General features: G+C 46.0%; 1 protein-coding gene across 9 annotated transcripts in view; it reads right to left on the reverse strand.

The window, feature by feature from the left end:
• The window catches only part of Dzip1 (DAZ interacting zinc finger protein 1), a 49,582-nt gene that overhangs the window by 8,463 nt on the left and 15,782 nt on the right, over window positions 1-25,337 (reverse strand). For all 9 annotated transcript variants that reach the window (XM_085828839.1, XM_021182554.3, XM_029468834.2 and 6 more), the window contains 11 exons: window positions 22,940-23,002; window positions 18,216-18,356; window positions 17,744-17,792; window positions 16,261-16,317; window positions 12,789-12,845; window positions 8,657-8,719; window positions 6,076-6,212; window positions 3,893-4,055; window positions 3,317-3,446; window positions 2,409-2,462; window positions 202-404 (listed from right to left, as the gene is read on the reverse strand). In XM_085828839.1, coding sequence (XP_085684965.1) covers window positions 202-404; window positions 2,409-2,462; window positions 3,317-3,446; window positions 3,893-4,055; window positions 6,076-6,212; window positions 8,657-8,719; window positions 12,789-12,845; window positions 16,261-16,317; window positions 17,744-17,792; window positions 18,216-18,356; window positions 22,940-23,002 — 1,117 coding nt within the window. The remainder of the gene's footprint in view (window positions 1-201; window positions 405-2,408; window positions 2,463-3,316; window positions 3,447-3,892; window positions 4,056-6,075; window positions 6,213-8,656; window positions 8,720-12,788; window positions 12,846-16,260; window positions 16,318-17,743; window positions 17,793-18,215; window positions 18,357-22,939; window positions 23,003-25,337) is intronic.

Genomic DNA, 25,337 nt, shown 5'->3' on the forward strand with positions numbered 1-25,337 from the left:
GGTATTTTGTTACAGCAGCTATCGGAAACCCATACACTCAGACCTCCCTAACTGGTTCTTCCCCTTCCACTTGAAGGTGGGTGGGTCTCCGCTGTGCCTTTGGGACAATCCCAGCTCAGATGCCCAGGGCCTAGTGCCCCTGGGAGAGGAGACCACTGCGCTACATACACTTCAGAAGGGTTTCCGGGGGTCAGGGTTCACCTGTCAGCTTCGGAGAGAAGTCCGAGTCGTCCATTTCACTTCCCTCCGTCCAGTCCGTGTCACTTTTGACAGCGCTCTTTCCAAAGTGACTCATGCTGCTTTTAGGTGGCTGCGCAGAGGCGGCGGTGAGTGAGTCTGGGGAGAGGTAAGCATGGAGAGGGTCCTCTTCATCTGGCTCCTCTTCCGAGCTGAAGGGAGGCGTCCTGTGTGAGTCGGAGTCAAACCAGGAGTAAGAGCGCTGTTCCCTCAGTCAGAACTCACAGCCAGTGTCTGTTTTTTCTTCCTTTTAAAAATCTGGTTCTTTTAGTGACCACACAGCTGGCTGTATTGGGGGATTGTTTTGGTTTTGTTTTTTTTTGCATCCTCTCCTTCAGCTCGCACTCCTGGACCCCTCCCCCCCTACACCAGAACCCCTCCCCCCTTTCATGTAGCACACATCCTGTCCCCTACTTCTTATCTCTCTCTCTTTCCCCTCCACAACATTCCTTAACACCGCTTTTCCCCATCTGTGGCCTCTTCTCTAGTTTTATGACTGATACATCACCCCCCTACACACACACATATATCTGCATACATAAATATTAAAACCCAGGATCTGCCCACGAGAGACAGCGCTCAGGATTTGTCTGCCTGCATATGGAATACTTTGCCTAAGAGTAATTTCCAGTTCTAACAGTTTTCCTGAACAAAACTCCGTTGTGTCTCTGTGCCACACTTTCCTTGTCACTTATCTCTTGGTGAATGGACATTTTTATAGCTATGTTACACAGTGAAGAAAGAAACGCGTGTATTTGAATACACTTTGTGTGGTGGGACTTAAAGAGTCCTCTGGGCGTTTGCCCAGAAATGGAACAGCTGGGTCATATGGCAATTCTAATTTTAGTTTTTCGAGAATCTTCTATATTACAGACCAACTCAGATAGTCCCCAGAAACTATGATAAAGGGAACACCATGTACCCACAGACAATGAGGCAGTGAAGTCAAAGCCACGTGCAAGACGGAGGGGGTTAGCCAGATCTGCCAATCACGAAGCAGAGCTGTTAAATGGACTGAGGTTCCCCTAAACCCAGATGTGTACCCCAATCTCAACCCTGAAACGCAAGCGTGCACAGCCTGGATATTCTTAGCTCTTAAATGCCAAAGGAAAACACTTCTTAGTGAAAAAGATTTCTACACCTACACTGTTTTATATTTTTAAATGTCATTACTTCTGACTTGGGGACTACCACCCACCTGTATCTGAAAGCGAAATATAAGTTTAGAGTGTCCATTTGAAGGACATTTGTAGAATGTCTAAATTCTGTACACCACATCTGCCTGTGCATGTTGGTTAGGCCACACACGTCCCACGAAACCAAGCTCTCTCCATAAGGTTATGTTCAAAAAAGGTAAACCATTGTTTATCACTACCTTTGTGGTACCCAGAAAAGAGGGGTTTGATGGTGTTGCTATCCCTGGACTCAGGCAACGATGGCATTGAACCACGAGTGTTACTCAGAACATCCTGGCAAGTTACCGGATGCCTGCGAGTATCAGCTCCCTCTGATTTGTTCTCATTTAATCTGTAAAGTGACCCTAAGCCAGGGATGGCATCCAACACCTTTTACTCTGGTACACAGGAGGCAGAGGCAGGAGCATCTCTGTGGCTTTAAGGCCAGCATAGTTAAAGAGAGTTCTAGGTCAGCCAGAGCCACATAGTAAGACCATGTCTAAAAAACAAACCAACGCTGCCTTCTCCTCAAATTTGTAAAAAAGAAAGCATTGTCACACATCACAGAATTGTTTCTTAAACTGGGCTCAAAACAGGCACCAGGGAGATATCAGCTGATGAATGAACAGAGATTCTTAGCATCGAAGAGACCTCAACAGGAGTCAGCATAGATCCTCATCGGCCCTTACAGGAGCCAGAATGTCAAATCCAGCTGACACCAAAACGCCATCTACACTACTTAAATGTGCTTATTAAGAAAGTATGCTGGGAGAGGCTGCACCCAAATAACTCGGGGTGCTCCTGTTTGTTAATGGATGCCATCATGTGGAAAAGCTACTGAGTGATGTGGTGACCGAGGGAGTTACAAAGAATAACCATGATGAATGATCACTGTGGCTTTCCTTAACCACAGTGGGCCCCTACTTCACCACGAGAGCAACACGTGAAAACTTTATATCCATCCCACCCAGCCCTGGCACCTCTCCCAGTACTCACTTGGTGGATGGAAACCTTCTGAGAAAATGACTTTCTTTGGTATTTTTCTTAAGTCTAAAATAAAAAATAAATGAATAAGAGGGAGGTAGACAAGTGAGTGATACAGTTACTGCAAATGTCTATGGAAAAACACAGACTATCTTTGGTTATCGATCAACAACTACGAGGGAACGTGACTCATCACTGCAGACTCAAGGCCTGTAGTCACTCACTGACTTACAGTGTGATGACATCCAGGGCCAGGACTCTTGGACCAAATGGAGTCACAGTGTTGCCTCCCCATGATGGCATTGCTATCTGTGGTTGCTTGAATGAAAATGGCCCCCCCCAAAGTGCAAATGCTTGACTGCTTAGTCCCCAGTTGGTAAACAGGGAAGAGCAGGAGGCGTGTCACTGGAGACAGGCTTTGAGGTTTCAATGACCCACCCCTTCTCAGTTAGCTTTCTCGGCCTTCGGCTTGTGGACTGGGATATAAGCAAACTCTCATTGGCTGCTCCAGTGCCATGCCTACCTGCCTTCCTGCTGCCACAGTGCCCTCTGGGATGGCCTCTGACTCTAACTCTCTGGACCCATGAGTCCCAAATCAGACACTTTCTTTATAAGTTACTTTGGTCATAGTGCTTTGTCACAGCAACTGAAAAGTAACAAAGGCACTGCCTTTAAAAGAGGAGACCAGAGCTTGTTCCATATATATATATATATACACACACACACACACACACACGAGATATTAGCTCTGACTATAGAACTTGACCTCTGATACCCTGATTCTGAACTTCCAGCCTCCAAAACAAATTCCAGCTGTTTCGCTGATCCAGTCCATGATGCCTTATTACAGTAACTTCATGTTACAGTAAGACAAACAATACTTTTATTTTCTTATTTTTCTTACAGCTGAAAATACTCACTTTGGGGCAGACACTTTATCAGTAAACACAGTTCTCTGTCTGACCAACGGCCTGCCTTTGTGAGGAGGCTGGGTTGCCTTGGGTACTTCTTCTGGTAGAAAGGTGGTCATGGAAGGGACATGGTGCCTGTCTGGAAGAGAAGCATCCTTCATGAGTCTCCACTGCCTTTACGGTAAAGTGAAAAGCCTGACCAGATAGCCTGGCGCTACCCATGTGTTACAGAAGAGGACAAGGCTCCTCTCGGCTCTGGGGTCCACACCAAGGGCTTCATTATTATTGTTTGTTTGTTTGTTTTCCCTTTCTTTTGAGACAGGTCTCTCATAGCCCAGCCTGGCCTTGAATGTGCTATTCATCCATGAGTGACTTTGAACTTTCGATCTACTTGCCCTCCCCTCCCGAGTCCTAAGTTGACACGTACTCATCCACCCCAAAGTGGGAGTCAGAGCCAGCACTTCCAGTCCAGACAGTAGAGAGCTGCCAGTGCCAGAGTCCGCGGCCATTTAAACTTATAAAGAGGTTGTCAAACTCAGCTCTCGTTTGTGGCTGTGGAGTGCCAGGCTGTAGCGGCGGGCCTACCTGAAGAGAGTGACACTTTCTCCTCCATCTTACAGATCAGCTGGTGCTCGAGGGATTCTCGGATTTGCTGGATGTCAGGCATTTGTTTTGCTAGGTCATGTCTGGCAACTTGCATGGCTTTAAGCGATCTATTCAAGATCTCACACGGAATACCTTGGATATTCTGAAGGAACGAGATGCCGTGTCAATCCCTTGTCATCATCCTTGGGTGTTTTCACTCCTGGGCATGCCTCGGCATTAACTCTGTTCTTTGGGGACCCAGGGTCATTTTAGGTAGGGGAATCCAGCACGGAACAAACTCTCCGGGCTCTATAAGGAGCTTGCAATACAGCTGTGCCTGTTTACGGCTGGCTAAACCACAACAGAATGCTGTGCGGTAAGTAGCAAATGAAGCCACCAAGACTAGAGGACTCCCAATAAGAAAAGCCATCAGAGGCCCTGGACTGCAGAGAAGGGTGAAGGGGAAGGGGGGAGGGGGCTCAGCTGCGCTCTCATGAATGGTGGAGACAAAACCTGGCAACTGGCCATTTCCAGATGCTCAGGCACTGAGGACACCTCGTGAGAAACTGAATGCCATCCGGGAGAGCTCGGCGCTCACCCCGCACGCAGAGGAGCGTCCTGTAGAGTTATGTGTATGTCCTGTACAGTTGAAGTGTATTAGTGTGGTTACAGAGGTGACCCAGGGACGCTGCAGCTGATGGGGATGCAGTCAGAAGGGAAGGTACACTTACTCACATGGTTGGTTCTGCACTAGTTAGTGCCTGACTCAGGAGCGCATCCTCTCCCCAATCTCCCTTCACCTCCCCTCTCTTCTGTGTTCCCCATCACGACCCCACACCGGTGCCCAGGAGGGAAATGTCTGTCATCAGATAAATGTCATGTCCACGTTTCCTCTGTCCTCCACCATTCATCTGATCTGTCTAACACCTTCTGGTCTGTTAAGAGGGTCAAAGACTTCCAATACTTTCTGTGATCATCAGGGTTAATGTCTGTCTTCCTACACCTTGTAGTTAGGAGGGGAGGGCCTGATGCTATACAGCTGTCAAGTCTTTCCTAACTGACACCCGGAATAGCAAACAGTTTCCATCAGAAGTCAACCATGGCTGATCTAGAAGTGGGAGCACTTTTTCTAAAGTTCAACAGGAACAAGAGATGGAAGAACTGGCAATTATTTGAAGTAGTAAGACTAACAAAACACAAGCAAGGCCCATCAAGGCAGGAGAATGTGCGGCTCCTACGAGCAAGTCAGTGTGAATAAAGTGGAGTCAGGTGACTTGCAAGTCAGCAAGTGAATAAAGAGTAAGCAAGTGGGGGAGGAGAGGTAGGCTGGTGAGATGGCTCAGCAGTTAAGAGCACTGACTGCTCTTCTGAAGGTCTTGAGTTCAAATCCCAGCAACCACATGGTGGCTCACAACCATCTGTAATGGAATCTGATGCACTCTTCTGGTGTGTCTGCAGACAGCAACAGTGTACATACATATAATAATAAATAAATCTTTAAAAAAAAAAAGAGTAAGCAGGGGAAATCCACCGAAGGACTAAGAAAGAGGATCCAGACGCACACAAGGGTTTCCACATGATAAAAGCATGATTTCAAATGAATGGGATGAACGGGAAAGCTGGGTCACACAAGCCATAATATCAACTCCTTCGACTGGAAATAAAGTCAAACCTGCAGTTCTTGGAAACAAGCAAAAAATGTCTCCAAGCACTAGGAGAAAAACCACGGGTAAGGCTCTGATCAAAACTAAACCCCAGAAACCCATGCGAACAGCAAAAACAGAACTCTAGTCTCAAGAGCGTCTGCAAAGGAACCGCTGGTGCACAAAACAGACAAGAAGCATCAGCAAAGGAGGAAGACGGAGAATACTGTACAGCGTGCAGGCGCACACTCTGGCTTCCTCCTTACTAGCTAGCTACGTGAACCTAGTAAAGTCACCTGATCTTTCTATACAACAGAAGTAATAATGACATTTACTCCAAGTCTTATCCCCTCCGTTTATAAACACATTTGTATTTGTTAAGGTCTTAGAAGTGCGCCAGGTTCTAGCAGATGCCACCCAGGGTTCTGCTAACCCGAGTCATCTTGGCGTCTCCTCATCTCTAGATCAGACAGAGTTGGGTTCTGATTTAGAGAACGGAGCCTCAGGAGCAAACGTTCGGGGAGTGAAGGACGCACGTACCGCGCCAATCCCAAAGCTTCTTAGTCTATTCCCCAGCTCCCGCTCCAGGTTGGTCCTCAGCTCCTGGGGGGATGGGTTGGTGCTCGACGATTTCCTTAAGGACGTCTTTTTATTTAATTTCTGCTCATTTTCTCGACCTGAAATATGGTTTTATTAGAAAGCAGATTTAAAAAGGATTATACAAACCCATTCCAAGTGGAAAATGAAAACTCACAACTTTAAGTCAGAAAGACTTTAAGGTCCGGGATGTTTTATAATGCCTAGGTAGCTTAGCTTCTGTAACTGTTTTAAATCTGTGTCAGAACTTCAGTGGTTTCAGACTCCTGACTGCTTAGCTGAGTTAGAGTTAACTGGGTTAAGTAGGAGATATAATACAGATTTCTTTACTGTTTTATCAGTGAGAGTATTTCCCAAGATGTCTCTAAGATTAGTTACAATTTATCTTATGATGAAAAAAGAGTCCAATTTATTTAAAATTTCTTTAAGTGTTAAAGAGATAACTTAGTGAATCCTAAGTACTTATCAAAGTTTGTGTTTATTCTCCCCTTTCAGAGTCTTTACCAAACCTCAAACAGGTTAACAAAGCCTTAGAAAGGGAAACGACATATAATTTAAAACAAACAAAAGCTAAACAAAGAAGCAAACAAACAAAAGGCCAGGTAATACTCTACTTGCCATGTCCAATCTGCCTGTATCTCCTCTTTACCATACCGGAACAGAGCCCGGCGATGCCAGCCCCAGCTCACTCTAGTCTACTTTACCGCCCATGGAAAACATGTCTATTTCAAGGGAGGCTGAAACCTGAGCCTAAAGGCATGGCCCTGCACAATGAAGGCCAGTCTGTACAAGGGAGCTTAAGACCTGACTAAAGAGAGCCAATATCTGTCAGGTGAGAACCTTAGGAACTGTCCAAAGCCAGATTTGGAAGAAGTCTGTCAAATAAACTATCATTCTGGATTCTACCTCCAAGAAGGTTCATTTCCTTCAAAGGCACTGAACAAATGCCTTCCTCACGCCTGCAAGACATGCTTCTTCTTTCAGGCTGGCTGCAAGAAACGCCCCCATCTTCCAGTACTCATCTGCCTTAGCAGATGGGACGTGGATCTGTGCAAGATCTTACACAAAGTGTCTCTTGCTTAACATGTTCTCCAGATACCCATCTGATCATAGTACTAAATCATATTCTGTTAAATTAATGGTTTTTTCTTTCTTTCTTCTTCTTCTTCTTCTTCTTCTTCTTCTTCTTCTTCTTCTTCTTCTTCTTCTTCTTCTTCTTCTTTTTTTTTTTTTTGAGGCAAGGTCTCACTGTAACCCAGGCTAGCCTCAAAACCAGTGACGGAATGGTAAGATTACAAGTGTGAGCCAAAATGTTCACCTATTAATTAAGTTTCACTAAAAATAAAATTAGCCAAATTAGTTTGCATATTAAATAGCAAAAAAAAGAAATCCTACATGAAGACACATTTTTAATATTTTGCTATTCTTGATCGCTCAGCTGGAAATATAAAGTATATATGGTAATGTTATTACAAGTCAGAGGTTGCCTTAAATCTTACACTTTCAACATTTGTGAGGCTGATTAACTGCCAATGCTTTAGAAAACTCTGCAAACACACACACACACATACACACAATTAAAAAATAGGAAATGTTTCAAGGTCTACATATTGGAATACTTATTTTTTCACCTCTCTTCCTGAGCCAGGGCTATACAATGAGACCCTGTCTAGAAAAAAAAAAAGAAAGAAAGAAAAAAGAAAACAACAAAACAAAACACACTCCCAAAAGAACCCAGAGTGTTTGCGGCAGACACCGGTGGTCACCGCCCTTGGGAGGGAGGGAGGGAGGAGCGGGATGAAGCAGACTTCAAGCACAGCTGGAATACACAAAATCCTACCTCAAAAACAGATTTTTGTAATAAGAAAAGATAATTACACAATTTTTCATAAGCTTTAAAAATATATAAGTTAATTTTAAGGAATGCCAAAAGAAATATGCAAGCAAAATCGTTTCTCTCAGACCTCTGACAGCTCCCACGTCGCACACTGTGGATATTATTTGCTCTATTTCGTACCGGGTGCTTACATCCTGGGTTCATTTTTGACGTTAAGAGTGATTGGTGGACAAGGGCTATGGCTCCCAGGCAGAGCCCTGGTCTAGCATGTGCAAGCCCTGAGTTCTAGCCCCAGCACTGTTACAGAAATCTGGAAATGGAAACGTTCTCATTCATTTCAGGCTAACACTGTGAGAGGCCACTCTGGGACACACGGTGTCCCGTTGTCAGGGATACGATACACGAGCCCCTTTGTCACCGGGTCAGAGAGTATCTGTATGGAAATAAAGGATTTCTGCTTTTACGTTTCCTGACATAAGCCATCTCTCATTAACTTACCCGCAGAAAATTCAATCAAGCAGAAGATTAGGGGACCAAAATAACAAAATGCTGTACATCACACAGGTCAAAACACACAATCCACATCTAAAAGTAGCTCCCGCTTTCGGTATGGTGCACTATACAGCGCAGACGTGCACTACCGAGGTCCAGATCTGAGTGAACAAGGAAACCCCAAAGCTTCGTTACCTTTTTCCTCCTCTGAAGAAAGTTCTTCTATTGGTTCCAGTATGTGTGAAGAGAACACTTGCTCTGTCAATGAAGAAGAAAAGGAGTTACACGAATACATTTGTTTGCTTCCAAATAATTTATACAGACATACCTAGGTATATACAAACTACTTTATGCACATATCCACCGATATATTTTGCCTAAATAGCAAAGATCTATTGGGAAAATACTAAGGCAGTAACTTCTGATTTTATTATTTTAGTTTATTTATTTATTCTTTTTTTTTGTTTTTTTGTTTTTTTTTTTGTTTTTTTTTTTTTTTTTTGGTTTTTTGAGACAGGGTTTCTCTGTATAGCCCTGGCTGTCCTGGAACTCACTTTGTAGACCAGGCTGGCCTCGAACTCAGAAATCCACCTGCCTATGCCTCCCGAGTGCTGGGATTAAAGGCGTGCACCACCACGACCGGCTATTTATTCTTTTTTTTAAAGGTAGGGTCTTATATAGCTGAGGCTGGCCTTGAACTCTCTTTATAGTGAACAGTGACCTTTAACCTAGATCCTGCTTCCACCTCCTACACAGTTGGGTTGTGAGCATGATCCACCATGCCTGGCTGAGGTGGTGACAACTGGCCACTTTTTCAGGAACTCTCCCGATTTCTAGGTATTCTCTATTAACTTCAATTATTTTTAAATTACATATTTCGAGGACCCAAGCCTCTCATGCATTAATCTCTCGCTGACACATGAGATACAACTTAAAAAGTTCTTTCCCACGAGCCATCTGCTTAAAATACAACAGCAGAGATAAAGCCAAGTAGAAGCCAGACCGTACGTCCAAGAGGGACGTATTAGAACTTCATAGCTCACACCTATGCCTGGCCACCTGCTGGAACTCTTAACTTTTGGCTAAGAGAAGCTGGCAAAGATGAAAAGAGTGAGTAAAACTCGAGTGTGAAGCAAGGGCGGGTAAGCAGCCACACGGAGACACAATCTTACAGATATCCAAGGCCCCAAACTCCAGCTCTGTCCTAGAGAGCCCCCAGGGCGAGACTACAGGCTGGAGACGAGCCTGGCCTTACAGTAGGGTGAAGTGGAGAGAGCTATCCCATCTCACCTAGGACATGAGTTGGAGACTGGGAAATACGATGCCCGGTTGACTTTTACCAGGGACATGACTTTTATCCATCTGCACAAAGAAATCTGCCAGGAGCTCTATCAAACCAAGCCCCATCCTGGGAAGGGATGAAAGACACATGGGGAAAGTGCTGGGGCAGGGGCCAGGACGGCATTCGGGATTGAGGCACTGGCAACAGGCAACCATCAAGCTGGCTTACGGGATACACGGCTCACCCACCTGCAGCTCAGAGACCACAGAGCACTTTTCCTCGTGACACTCTACTTTCACCCGCCTCCCCCCATCACCCTAAGCAGTCAAAGAATCTCTAACTGTGCTGTATATAAGTGCCAAGCCATCCACGCTCGAGGTCACACTCCTGTTCCTCACTGTGGGAAGGTTTCGATCCAAGTCTGACTCGAAAATAAAAGACTCTTATGCACGATTGCAGGGGCTTCCGCGGTTCTTGAGCTCTCCCGGGTTTCCTGCAGAGTTGGGGCATAACACCTCCCTACCACAGTAAGCAATAAAAACCGAGGGTCCCTCTCAGACAAGACAAGCTACAAAGAAGCCTCTGAGACCAGACCAGAGACCATCAGAGCTTTCCAGAAGTCTAGAACAGTCACTTGGAAAAAACTCTCATGTGATGAGTTCCCTGCAGGCCGTGGAGTGTGCTCCAGGTTCCAGGCATTATCGAGCTGTCGCCCATGCTCCCATGCACCCATGTCTCGTGGTGGAGCTGTTGCCTGAATCATTTCTGCTTCTGTAAGTCACCCCAGCTCTTAGGGAAGAACTGTTAGGTCCATAGTTACCAATAGCCCAAGCTGCTCTTTCCAGCCTTGATTCTTTGGACATACTCTGTCCAAGCCACTGTCTCCATAACCCAGCTCTCCAATCGTTCATGCCCAGCCTCAAGGACATCCCAAGGCTACGCACGTCCACAGAAACACCTGGACAAGTGGAGTCTTGTGCTTAGTCCTCCTTGAATAATCAGAACCAACATCTCCCTCAAGTCTCTTCTGTGCTCAGCTAAGTGATTAGCTGTGCCACTACTATAGTCAGTGTTTGCCTGCTACATATTCTGCCCATTGTCTGCCCTACCTAGGATGCCATTCCAACACATTCATTTTCGTCTCCATGACTCAAATTGCCAGAGACTGACAACCCATATCACCATAGTTTATCTGTTCCCATGTAATAACACAATGGCAATTATTTGGTTATTTTGTAGACCGCAAATTCCTCAAGGACAGACTTTGTTTCCATTTATTCCTGAGGCTGCTGCACCTGGCCTTGGCCTTGCACATGCAGGCTATGTTAGCATTCTGTCTTTTTTTTTTTTTTTTTTTTTGGTTTTTCGTCTAAACTCCACCCCACAAATACCGGGCAACAACCATGTAGGCCTGACCCACTATAAAAGGGGCTGCTTGCCCCCTCCTCCCTCTCTTACTCTTTCTTCCCCCTTGCCCTCTTGGGCTCTTCCCTTCCCCTCTCTCTCCACGTGCTCATGGCCATGGCTGGCCTCTACTTCTCTACTCTCTCTGCCTTTCTCTGCCTCTACTACCCTCTTAACTCTTAAATATCAATTAATTGGCACTTTAGTTCCTGCATGGTTTTGTGTGCATATGTGTGTATAAGTGTGTGTGTGTGCATGTGTGTATTCATATGTTCTGTGTATGTGCATCTGTGCATATGTCTATGTATGCTGTGTATGTATGTGCACAGGTATTCATATGTGTGTACAATGTGTGCATGTGTGCACATATGTTCATGTGTGCTATATGTGTATGTGTGTGTGCATGCATGTGTGTGATGTGTGTGTTTGTATGTATGTGCATGTGTGTGTTCTGTATGTGTGCATTGTGTGCATATGCTCATGTTTGCTGTGTGTGTATATGTGCATGGGTGTTCATGTGTGCATATGTGTAAGTTTATGTGTTCATGTGAATGTGTATGTCATGTGTTTGTATGTATGTGAGTGTGTGTGTGTGTGTGTGCATATGTGTGTGCGTGTGTAAGCATAGGTGTGAGGGCATGGCATGCATAGGAGGTCAGAGGACAGTTTGGGTCTCAGTCCTCGTCTCCCACCTTGTTTTCATTCAGTCACTTCTTTACTGCCTTGGGCTGCTGGCCAGGGAGATTCCATGGACTCTCCCATCTCCCAGTTCACCTCAGAGGTGCTGGGATTACAGATGTGGGTTCCGGGGATCCAAACTCCAGTCCCCACACTTGCATGGCAAGTGCTTTATCTACAGAGCCACTTCAGCTACTTCCTTGCTCACGTCTATTCCCTTAAAGGGTTCAAGCCCAAAGCAGAGGACAGTAATTATTAGATTCTAAACCACTGGTAGATGAGGCAGGAACAGGTGGTCCTCTTGAGGTTCCTCTGTAAGGTATGGCAGCCGCAGGGAAACACAAAGAGCAGAGGAGGAAAACCTGTAAGAAGTCCAGTTCAATAGGAAAAGAGCCATATCTGCAGACAGCCATCAGTCTACCAGAGTGTGAGCGTAATACTCCACAGTCCTGGCTGAGGACCAGTTTCTGGCAGCATTTTCATCCCTGGGGCCTGGACTAGTTTGTTGCCCTTGGTTTCTATCTTTTTTCTACATTTTCCTGACCAATCATTGAGACTGTTTATTTTAAAAAGGTGACTAGCTACCACGCTGAAAGTTATAAAAACAAACTCGCATGCCCTGTGGCGTGTGCTGGTTGGCTGGTCTAGTATCGAGCCACCTTGTTCTTCCTCTGTCCCTACCACTTTCTTCAAGGATCATAAATAAATGAAGTACTGGTGTTAAAACTGCTGTCGGTAAGTCCAGCAACACACACACACCCTGCGTGCTTTATGGCTTTGACGGTATGTCCCTTTTTTTTTGGTCACGTTGTTGGTGAAAACAGCAGTTTTAATAACGGCTTTGTAGTTGCTAGTGTTTCCTGTTTTATATAGTTGCATGCCCGCTGGCAATCTGGGTTAATGAATTATCTAACTCTGGGTGAAAAATGCACATGGAACATTAAGACTGCTGTTGAAACCTACCATGTACCATGGTCAGGCTGGGTGCACCATCCAGATTCTGTGTGGCCGAGGCAGTCACTGAAACAGAACAGAAGAGAAAGCTCACTGGACCGGTCACTACAGCTTAGGCATCTGTCTGTGAGCATGACTGTACACTCTCCAAAAAGATACAGACGTCCCACAAGAAGCACACACCTCACACAGCACACACCGCCCTGCTGGCCGCACTAGTTTTTCTTAAGTTTTTCCAAAGTATTATTTGGAGGTTCCAGGGATAAACCCGGGCTCTTGTGCACGCTTGTTGAGTGTTCTCCCAGTGAGCTACAACCTCGAGTCTTTAAAAATAACTTTTCTGAGAAATAATAACTTGTGTATGTGTGTGCCTGTGTGTGTATATGTGAGCCTACGTGTGTGTGTGAGTGCATGCGTGTGTGTGCCTGTGTGTGCGTACACTTGTACGTGTAGCTTTCGGGATACTCACAAGATTGTGACAGCACAATCACTCACTCACCCTTGGAGCACTTCTGTCAGTCTCCTCAGTGACAGTGTGTCTTGTTAGCTCCTTCTCTACCCATCTCTTCAGACCCTGGCGACAATGATTGTCCCCCTGTGTGTCTGTGACTTGACTTCTTCTGAACATTTCACGCATCCAGAACTACACACTATGTTCTGGCTTCTTTCAGTTCGCATGATTTCGCTGTGTGGTGCATCACCATTGGCGTTACCTGACGGTCAAGTCACATCCCAGTGTTTAACTAGACCCCAGGTGCCTATTACATGATGGGCATTTAGGCTGTTTTCATCTCGGAAGAAAGCTTTGATCAGTTCCGAAAGATCCCGAGCCTTTCTTCCAGAGTTTCACTGTTCCTAAGAGCCCTGGAAGTGCCTGATCGCACAGCCGTCCCGACCGCCCCCCTCCCCCAGCCCCCTTAAACAGCTACCTAGTGGTTTATGGTTTCTTCCACTAGTTCACCTTGAATCCCAATCCTACCTTGAAAGTATTGGTCCTAACCTTGTAACCTCTAAAGAGTTACACTTTCTTTCTTTAGAATAAATACAATACTGTTCCACTCCTCTCTGTCCATAAATGATTGGAAGCTTAGAAAATAGGACTTCTGGGTTCATTTGCAACTCATGCAAATCTACATTGAAGTTTTGCAAGCTACAAACGTGGGAAACATCGAGCCGGCTGATGCTTCATAAATGGTTACTGAAACATAGCCGAGTTCACTGTTTCATCATCTACAGCTAGCTTTGTGATGTTATACCAGAGCTGGACAGCTTCAGACGAGCATCTTGCCATGTAAATAAAGTAGCGACCATCCCGATATTTACCCGTTTTACAGGAAAACCAACTGAAAGGTTCTGGATGGTACTTCACCTTTTGTTTTGTTTTGCTTTGTTTATTTTCTTTATTTGTGTTTCCCTTTCCAGGTCTCACCTACGGAAACCCCCTATCCCATCCCTCCTCCCCTGCCTCTATGAGGGTGTTCCCCCACCCACCCGCACCTGCCTTCCCAACCTGGATTCCCCTACACTGGGGCATTGAACCCCTCAGGCCCAAGGGCCTCTCCTTGCACTGATATCCAACAAGGCTATCCACCCTCTGCCACATATGTGGCTGGAGTCACGGGTCCCTTTCTATTCCTTCTTTGTTTGGTGGTCCAGTCCCCAGGAGCTGGGGGGGAGGGGTCTGGCCTGTTGACACTGTTGCTCCCTCCCCCCATGGGGCAGCAAACCCTCTCAGCTCCTTCAGTCCCTTCTCCAACTCCTCCATTGGGGACCCTGCATTCAGTCCAATGGTTGACTGTAATCATCCGCCTCTGTACTGTCAGGATCTAAAGCCAAAGGACGTGACTGTGTTAAAACTGATTGTCTGCTAATGCGCTGCTACAGGCTATAGAACACCTCCCTTATGACGGAAGGTAGTCACAGGTCCAAAGTGGCTAGGGTCTGCTCTGATCACGCCAGGGTCTTGCTAACCTACACTCCTCACTCCTGACAGCAGCAGACAGCAGGGAAGAACATCTGTCCCAGATGACTGGCCACAGTCTGCATCACAGAGCAGCCCACATCCATCAGCCTTGTGTTGGGCATTGGAGGTCGTCCATCTTGCCAGGAATGGATCAGATGGATGCATTAGATCCCTTTTATGCGGACCCTTCCTTCCTTTGTGATTTGGATTTTCTTATCTTAAATTTTAGGGTACCTGTGCTCCTCTCCTGAAAACACTCTCCTTGTCACCCCTAGAATCTTGGATTTTTAGAGCTGTCTCCACACTGGAGGAAAGATTGGGAATGAGTAAGCCACCCCTACTTAAGGGTCCCCTACATATGGAGTATGGACCCACCTACCTCCCAATTCTCTTCATCCCAGGGACATCACTACTTTTTCTCACCATATAGAATGTGAAATTTACACATACTTCTTTAAATAAATTTACACACACACAAACCATACAAGCACTATATATATTTTCAAACATAAAATTATTTGAAAATCTGAAGAGTAAACTCTTTACTACATTAAGATCTTAATAACTGACTTCTTCAATTGGGCACCAACTCATTTATTTATTTATTTATTTATTTATTTATTTATTTATTTATTTATGGGTTCTAGGACCTGAGCTCCAATTCTGAGCTATCTTTCCAGCTTATTTTTTGTTGTTTTGTGTATGTGTGTTTTTTGTTTTGTTTTGTTTTTGTTTTTGTTTTTGTTTTTGTTTTTGTTTTTGTTTTTGTTTTTGTGTTTTTGTTTTTGTTTTAAGACAGGGCCTCTCTATGTAGTCCTGGCTATCCTGGGACTAACTTCATAGACCAGGCTCGCCTCAAACTTAGAGATCCACTTGCCTCTGCCCCTTGAGTCCTGGGATTAAAGACATGGGCCACCATGTCTGGCTATCCAGTGTATCTTTTAAGACGGGATCTCTGACTGGACCTAGAGCTTGCACATTTGAGTAGACTGGCTAGCTAACAAGCCCCAGAGACTCCTGTCTAGGGACTCCAGGGCATGTGCTAACTGTGCCAAGCTTGTTCCTGGGTGATGGGGGTTAAACGCAGGTCCTCATGCATGCCTAGTAAGGATTTACTGCCATCTCCCAAGATTTGATCTTGCTGGTTTACAACTGCATCTGGACAAATCCAGGCCCTGGCCAGTTGGACAGGAGGATCTGCTAAACGCCTCGGCATCAGTGTCAGTCATGCCCTGTGCTGTGGCCACCAACTACGATCTTCCAAGGCTGCTTTGGGAAGTCCCACAATGTGAACTTGTGTGATGCCAAAGTTTTACCCCTTCCTTTATAAGTCAAACTACCACGTGACAGGCACAACTAACCTAAATCCCAGACTCTCAGTCAAAGCTTGGGGTGAGAAGGAATCACTGTTCGTGACCAAGTACATTGCTTCTCAAAGAAAAGTCTCTAAGAAATTGGGCAAGTGAGCAAAACTGAGCAGGAAGGTAGTGTAGCCCCCGACCCTCCGCTGACACTTACTGGGTGTGGTCAGTGCAGCCGATTTAGGTTCCAGTGTTTGTCGGGTTAAAGGAGTCCCTGATGACAGAAATAAAAGTTAAAAACGAAAACTGCAGGATCGGAGGAGCACGACTGAGCAGCAGTTTCGGTCAATTCCGTGGAACCCTGACTGTCCTAGAGCTCCCTCTAGAGAGCAGGCTGGCCTCGAACTCACAGAGATCAGACATGGCCTGCCTCTGCCTCCTGAGTGCTGGGATTAAGGAGTTCACTACCAAGACCAGCCTGACTCAAATTCTTTCACAGTTCAGTTTTTTTTCCCTGGAATGACTTCTAGTCAATTATCTATATCTAAATGAGCATTAACTTATATTCCTTATCACTTCAGCTCTTGTTGTCCTAAGAGAAATTAAAGGAAGTCATGAACTCACCCCCTCCCATGTTTTATTTGGTTTTGTTTCACTTACCAAACATTTTTCTCATAAAGAGACGGAAGAAAAGCCAGCTGTGTATCCCATTACCAAACCCTTGCCAGTGTCTCCCACACAGCGAGGATTGATTCTTAAGCGTTGAGGCACGCAGGGGCCAGGCAGAAGCGTAGGTGCAAGCCTGACTTTTAGTTCCATTCTCCCTTCTGATCTAGATTGTGCCTGACAGGAGATGCTGCTATAGCCCGTATGTCACAAGTGCTACCACGATGCTTAGAGTCAAGCTATGACCCTAAACCACAACACAGAGTGGATGCAGCCCCGGTCTTTATAGTATTTCAGGATTAAGTGTTTAGCGTCAATTCTGATAGGCATGTAACCAGTGTACTTCACGAGTTACTCCGTTTAATCCTTGTGACAAGGCTTTAGCGCAGCTACTATTATATTTTATATTTCTTAGAGACGAAGAAACTGAATACAGACTCGCAAAAAGGGCATGAAGTGCCAGGACAGGGGCTGAGCTCAAACTCTTTCGAAGCCCTCTGTTTCTGACTCTGTTTCATGTATATAAGTCAAGAGATAAAGGGCAGGACTGGGAAGATGGCTCAGTGGTTAGGGGCATCTGCTACACTTGCAGAGGAACTGGGTTTATTTAGTTCTCAGTCTCACATAGCAGCTCACAACCATCGGTTACTTCAGTTCTAGGGGGATGCATCCCCCTCTTCTGGCCTCCGTAGGTACTGTGCACACATGGAGCACATACACACATGCAGGTTAAACACTCATATAGCAATTTTAAAACTTTTAAGAGAGTCAAATGACTACTAACCAAAACATAATTGCACATAACTGATGACTGAATAATATATAAATTTTAAATAAGAGTTTAGATTTTTAAAAACAAAAACAGAACCCAAAACCCTCTCAAATCTTCAAACAGCCAAAGGACAGCTATCCCAGATTAAAATACCAAGTAGCATGCTACCTTAGTGAACAGAAATCACCAGGCCCAGGAGATCAGCACCCGAGGCTGTCAGGCAAACCACTTTGGCTTGGGCATGGCCATCACGGCCACTCACCTTTCAGCTCACTGATGCCGCTGTATGGTTTACTGGCAAATTCTCTAATCTGCAAAACATAAGACAGTCTGCTAGCAGTTCACATTCTAAGCTGGGGAGGGACAGACTGGTCGCAGCCAGGTACCCTTCTCGATAAATCCCCCCAGCATATGCTTCCTAGCAGAGGCAAGCGTCGCAGAAGAGTCACACATAGGCATCAGGCTGCTTCTCCGGGTGATCACGGGGCACCCTCATCTACCTCCGGTTTTGTATCTGAAGTGTGTAAAGTAGCTATGGGAACAATATATTTTAACACATCTACTCTTGCAAGCAGTCACGAGGACACACGGAGGAAACGGTCCACTTCTGTCATACTCAACTTCAGATGCCATGACCTAAACCTGTGTTCTTAGGGCGATCGGGCTGCTCACGGGCCCTCCGTGCAGAACCCCCCACCACGCCCCCCACCTCCCCCAACCCCCACCAGCTGTACCTGCTGCTTCTGACTGATAATCAGCTCGTTCTGCTCCTGCAATTTCTGGCCTAACTCTTCTACCCGCCTCTTGTAGAAGACATTATCTGCACTTAAATCTTTCATCATTGAGCTTCGAAGCTTCTCTATGTGTGACAGGAGCTGGCGAAACAACCGGGAAGAGCATTAGTCTGCAAGCTGTACGTATGATTTCTTTTTTCTTCAGATTTTATGTGCCCATCTTAACCTTTTTTCCGGTTTTATACGGTCTCTGTGTCACCAAGTGACTCAGGAAATCTTCCATCAGTCTATGTCAAGGCCCTGGCTGTACTAGACTTCCCCTCTTCCAGGGAGTTTATGATATGAGACAGATAAAGGGGACGAGGTAGGCAGTACAGTCAACTGGGGCACATTCAATAAAATAATAGATACAGCTGCTCGGCGATTAAGAATAAAGGTGTCTCTCCCAGAGCCCTGGTGCCACCTCCACGGTGAGCTTTTCATACAGTCCTGCCCCTGCCCTCACATCTACATGTAACACGTTAGTTCTGGCAACGGTGGGCCCAAGAGCTCATTGTATTCAGTTTACATTCCCAACAATCAGCCTAATCCTTGGTCTATACAGGAAGGAGCTTCAGGAAGAGGGAGAAGAAGGGAGGAATGAATGGAGGGGGTAAAGCATCTTTAGAGACTATGAGGATTAGCCTCTACTTTTTCCCTTGTGTGCACAGTCTGGGTGTTTATGTGTGTGGGTGAACAGTCGTGTAAGTACACACTTGTGTGTGCCAAGTCTACGTGGGGGACAAGGTTGATACTGGGAGTGTTTCAATGTCACTCCTCACCTTATGCAGGCAGAGCTCCTCCGTCCAACCCTGAACTGCCTTCCGAGGCTGCCTTCTGAGGCTGAAATCAAGGTGAGTTGACAGGTCCACTAAGCATTTATGCAGGTCCCAGGTATCTGACCCCCTGTCCTCTTGTTTGTGTGGCAAGCTCTTGTGAGGTGTGATGCAATGAGCTGCAGAGAGCTCTTGCGTCCCCGACTTCCCTGCTGCCGTGGTAGGCTGTACCCTCAAACTTTCAGCTGGTGCCGACCTGTCCCTGAGCTGCTGCACTTCCTCACAACGGCACACGAAGTCACACGGAAACTTAGTGCCAAGGGAGGTTATACCAAGCTCAGCCGTGTTTTGTTTTTCTTTGCCACTCTTGTTTTGGCCACCACTAAAATTGCATTAACAGGGCATTCCCTAAATTATCAGGAAAAAATGTTGCTTCTGAGCTTGGAAATGCATCCTCAGGACAGTGTGCATCTAATGCCTGATGTGGAGAGAGAGTGGGCTGGAAAACCAGGCTTCAGTTGTCTGGTGTGGGGGTGCGAGTGTGCCTGGTGTGGGGGTGCGAGTGTGCCTGGTGTGGGGGTGCGAGTGTGTCTGGTGTGGGGGTGTGAATGTGCCTGATGTGAGGGTCCATATGGGCACTTCCTACTGTGCTTGTTGGTTCATGTAAAAGATTTAATTTTAACTAGTTGCATACGTGTATGCCGAGGTGGGTATCTAAGTAAGCCAGAGATGTCTGGAGCTGGGTACAGGCAGTTTTAAATTGCCTGGACCAGGTCACCAAACTGAGGAGTTTTGCCAATCCCCAAGAAGCAAAGGAACCCAGGAAAAAAAATCACGGGGTGACATCATTGTGACAGCAGAGTCAAGAACAGGTGACAAAGGTACAGACAAGATGATGGGGAGGATTCAGAGAGCTTAAACAAGACAGATACTAGCTCACGAAGCAAGCAGTCCTTGTGCCTGTGTGTGTGTGTGAGAGAGACAGACAGACAGACAGACAGACAGATTGAGATCCTTGCACCTGTGTGTGTGTGTATGTGTGTGTGTGAGAGAGAGAGAGACCTATCATTTCAAGTTCTCTGTAGTCCTCTGTGTTCTCACTCCAGCCAGCTCTGTCACTGCATGACCATAAAATGCCTCCGGGGCTCTTGGGCTGGGTCAGAAGGTCACACCACGGTTTATATGTGACTCCCTTTGAACTCCTACCAATGTTATTAAAAAAAAAAAAAAAAAAAGGCTGCCAAGAGCCTAGGTAAAGCAATAACAAGCTGGCACAGGCAACTTCCCTTAAACAGAGAAACACAGTGTGTGCACTGTGGGACAAGTGGGCACCAATCATGTGGAATAATTAGGCAGAGATGACTGCATTTGGTTGAATTCACCTCTTTGTTAGGGTACAAGTGAGACAGAGAAGCAAACAGCTTCTAAACAGCTGAACGGGCAGACAAAGGGGCAGCATAACCTGCAGGGCGTGAGTGTGCACACGCTGTGCACAGCCCAGCCTTGGGTCTTCACGCTGTGCTTCTAGCTGAAGTCAGCAAAAGGGGCATTGCAGGCATAGTTAAAACCCACAGCAGCTGAATTTCGGCTAACAGATAGAGAAGTTATCCTGACTGGGCTTGTCTTGCTTAGTTAGCCCTTGAAAATATGTGCTTAAAAGGAAGGCTTCCAGAACACCCACACACACACCCCCAATAAAAGACCAGGATGAGGCTAGAAAGATCAGCAGATAAAGTACACACAAGCATGAGGACCAAGAGTTCAGATACACAGCACCAAATGACAGCTCAGCAGGCAGCTGTACTCAGGAGCTGGTGACAGTGGGTCTCTTGGCCAAGCCAGCTACCCAGACTAACTGGCCCAGTCACCAAGGTCCAGGTTAGGCAAGATATCCTGCCTTAGCAAATAAGCTGAACACTGACTGGGGGAGAGAGACTCATGATCAACCTGTGCCGACACATACAGTGCACATATGAGTACATACATACCCATACACATGTGAGCATGCATACATGTTCACACACACACACACACACACACACACACACACATATATATTTGAAAATTCGGAATATTTTGGAAATTATCAGGAAGCTATTACGGTTGGAAAAAGCAGGTTCAGGAAGAGAGAGGGTTAGGATGAGGGAATCTGCCACATTATTTTGTTCACACTGTGGACAGCGGATGAAAAAGAGATCAGTACTAGGCCTGCAGCTGTTAGGAGGATGATAAAGGCTAAGGTAAGGAAGGACAGGGGTAATGGAAACATACGGCCTAGGGACGAGAGATAGAGGACATTAAAGACGGCTGATAGGGTTAAGGGGGAGACATGGGATAGATGTTTGTCTGGTCGGACGAGTGTACCATGAACTACAACTGTGACAAACCCAAGAATTTTATTTTAGCCTGTTACAGAGATAACCCCAAGCCGCTGTCAGGCTACCTTATCTGGAAATCAGAAAGCTGGGTTTTAGCGACCAACACAAGCATTACCCACATGTGGCTGCCGCCCAACTTGAACAAGCTCTGCTCACGACTGTGTACTGGTCTCTCCTTTCCCGACCCCAGTGTCCCAACTTCCACAATGGAGAGTCCATCCCTTAGGACAGGGACTGACCCGTTTTGAGCCCTGGAGAGTGTAGTACCTAGTTCTTGCTCAGTAAAGATCCGAATGGGATCACTCGTCAGCGATGGCACTCTCATGCCCACAGATTAGTGCGCCTGCACACTGATGTGCTTTTGTCTTTCCTTTGTTTTATTTTCATTTAGTTTTAATACTGTTTGCAATCTGCTCCTCCCTCCCTCTCTCCCTTCCTCCCTCCCTCCCTCCCCCCCTCTTCCCCTCCCTCCCTCCTTCTCCCTGTATCCACTGTTGTTAAGAAATAAAAACTGGACAATTCTATGCTCACCTACCAGTTACTTTTTCCTAGCTCTTGTGTGCCCGCACACACTCTATGTTATATGATATAAAGCCTTTAGCAATGTGATGTTCTGCTTAGTGCTGTATGTAGGAAAGACGTTCTTAGCACTAACTCTGTGAAAGGAAGGCTATTTTATAGAACACAAAGGGTATTCAAAAGATAATAACTGTTGCAAAAATAAACAAGATTTCCCATCTTGATACATTCTGCCCCCAGTGGAAACATTAACAATGAGTTTTCTGACATATACAGTTGCCAGTGGATGCCCTATACCTGTGTGCCTAGGGGCAGCACTGACTGGAATCAATGACTTTATTTTTGTAAACATATTCTGAAAAGGAGACATGAAATTGGGGAGGAGAGGACACACTGGTAAGGTCCAAGTCCAGAACAAGCTGGAGGAGAAGAGCTGGGAATGGGTGAGATCGATATATACTGCATATGTGTAGGAAACTCTTAAAGAACAAATAACACGGTTTAAAATCTTTTAACATTTATAGTATAGGAAGAAAACTGAAGAGAAACTTACAAAGGAGCAGCAGCAGTTAATTTTGGTAGCAAAAACTATAAATACTTCTAATAATTTTGTTACATCTCTCTCCAGAAATGTTAAGTAGGAAAATACCACTTTTATTATCGAGTAAACTGGAAACTCTTTTCAAAGACCAGTTTGTGCATGTGTGCATGTGTTGTGTGATCACATGTGTGTGCACATATATGTGTGTCTCTGTGTGTGCGCACATGTGTCTGTGCCTGTGTATGTGTCTGCATGTGCGTGTGTTTGCATGTGAGTGCGTGTGTATACGTGTGTGCGACCACATGTGTGTGTGTGTGCATGCATGTGTGCATTTGTGTGTTTGTGTGTGTGCATATGTATATGCATGTGTTGTGTGTGTGTCTATGTGTGTGCATTGGTGTGCTTGAGCGTCCCTGGGTTGCACTCTCCACTTGGGGACAAAGCGGCAGGGTGGGTGACTAACTGTCTTACCTGCCCCTTCTCCTTGCTGTGTTCTTCATTGAGAACTTGAAATCGATCTGTCCACTTGCTTGCCTGCAGGAAAGCAAAACAAATGATATGCCTGTAACACAGAAACCCATCCCACTCTGGAGCCTGTTCTTTACTGGGTGCCTATGAAACCTGAAAAGCTAGTAAAATCCCTGCTGGCATTTTTAGACTGTATGTGGCCGTAATGCTCAGACCCATGTCTCTGGTTGTACTGTGGGGCTGGGATTTGTAGATGTTTGTACGACACAGATAGTATTTTAGGATACAAAGTGGGGGCGGGGGAATCTGTCACACTCTGGGTATGGAGGTGTCCTAATTCAGGCTACTATTGCTGGGCTCAAACACCATGACCAAGGCAAGCTGGGGTGGGAAGGGACACAGGTTCAGGAAGTCAGGACAGGAACTCAAGCAGAGGAGGACGCAGAGGCCATGGAGGGCACTGCTTACTGCCTTGTTCCACATGGTCTGCTCAGCCACCAGCCCAGGGATGGCCGCACTCACATGGCTTAAGCCCTTCCGTATCAATCACTGATTCAGAAATCGGTCTATAGGGTTTGTCAGCCTCTGGACCTTGTTTTCTCAAGCGAGGCTCCCTCCTCTCCAGCGTTACCCTTGTGTCAAGTTGACTGGAAACTAGCCAGCACAGGGGAGAAGAGCCATGGACAGGATTTCAGTGAATGAGTATGGCTGTGTTCCAGTAAGACATTATTTGAAAAAAGCAGATGCTAGTGTGAGACGCTAAGGGGTCAAAGAACTAGGGTTGCTGGGTGCCTGGGTTCAAAACAGGCAGCTCGGTGCACGGGAGACACTGTGGTCTGTAGAAGGTAAATGTCAGCTTCTAATCTCCTACTCACGGCAGTCACGTGGCTGAGCAACCACTGGCAGCTTGGAAGAGGATCAAAAAGACACCGTGCACTGTAGAGGTCAGGGGTGCACATGACCACGGGAGAATTCCTACTGAAGATGTGTAAGTTCTCTGCTCAGGTGACCCAACCATACGGTCTAGTCGAGAGGAGATTTGGGGAGACCTTGTGGAAGTTTGCTCTAGTAGTACCAGGAAATGTGTAAGAGAAGGATTCTGAGAACAGAGAGGTCGCTGCCGGCAAAGAAAGCTGTGGGACCACGGTAGGGAACAAGGAGCCGTGTTCTAAAAAGAGGACGTTAGGCTGAAGGGACACCATCACTGTGCAGGACAGTTGGGTGGGAAACGGGGCCTTGCTACTCGTGAAGAAGTCTGAAAAGTGTGTGAGTGGAGGGGGGCTGTGTCACTGAAAGACTCAAGCTAGACAGGACAATCACACATGCAGGCAAGCGGTGCATTGGAGGGAGGCTGGCAAGATGTGGCATTAAAACAAGAAACAGCAATCCTATTTCAAAAGGCCCTTACTGCTTAAAAACTTCACAGGTTTACTCTTATTAAAAATTGTGCTGTGCTTGCTTTCCAGGTATGTGCACGTAGGCATCTGTGTGTGTGCGTGGAAGGCCAAAGGCTGTCTCTGCACCACATGAGGAGGGCAGAAGATAAACTGGGGGAGTTGGTTCATTCCGTCCACAGTTGGGTCCCAGGGGTTGAACCTAGGTCATCACGCTTGGTAGCAAAACCTTTTACCCTGTGAGCCATCTCACTGACTCAAAGGCTTTTCCGACATGGTTGAATGTGTAGGTTATAATACCCACAGTCACAGTCCCCACCTCCTACCAACATAGAGGGATGACTGGATTCCAGGCCTCACAAGGCTATACCACCAACCTATACATTGGCCTTTTTGATTTTTAATTTCTTTCCCTTTATCATTGCGATAAAATAACTTTTATAGAGTGATTATGGAGTATGACTTCCAAATGAAAACAAAGTATATAAGAGATACCGGTTTGTCAGCGCAGAGCTATATGCAAACCAAATGGAAGCTTAATGCTTCAATACACATTTTTTTTTCCGAGACAGGGTTTCTCTGTATAGCCCTGGCTGTCCTAGAACTCACTTTGTAGGCCAGGTTAGCCTCAAACTCAGAAATCCGCCTGCCTCTGCCTCCCGAGTGCTGGGATTAAAGGTGTGCGCCACCACGCCTGGCTCAATATGCATTTTTTTAAGTGAGAGCTACAACTGCAGTCAGGAAAACGTTGAATAATAATATGAACTGACTAGTTCAGAGTGACGTTTTTGTGGGTGGAAACCGAAACAGTGTGAACTACTATCCCATACTCACATCTGTGAGTCAACACCTACTATAAATTAGGCATCTGTTGTGAGACAGGGAAAAAAAAAAGAAACAGAACAAAAACATTTTCTGGGAACGAACTCATTAAGAGAAAAACCAAGGCGATGTAGACCTGGCTCCGTGATTAAGAGTTCTTACTGGTCTTGTAGAGGACTTGGGTT

This window comes from Mus caroli, unplaced genomic scaffold (assembly GCF_978045245.1).
Source record: "Mus caroli unplaced genomic scaffold, Mus_caroli_1 scaffold_12, whole genome shotgun sequence".
NCBI classification, from domain to species: Eukaryota; Metazoa; Chordata; class Mammalia; order Rodentia; family Muridae; genus Mus; species Mus caroli.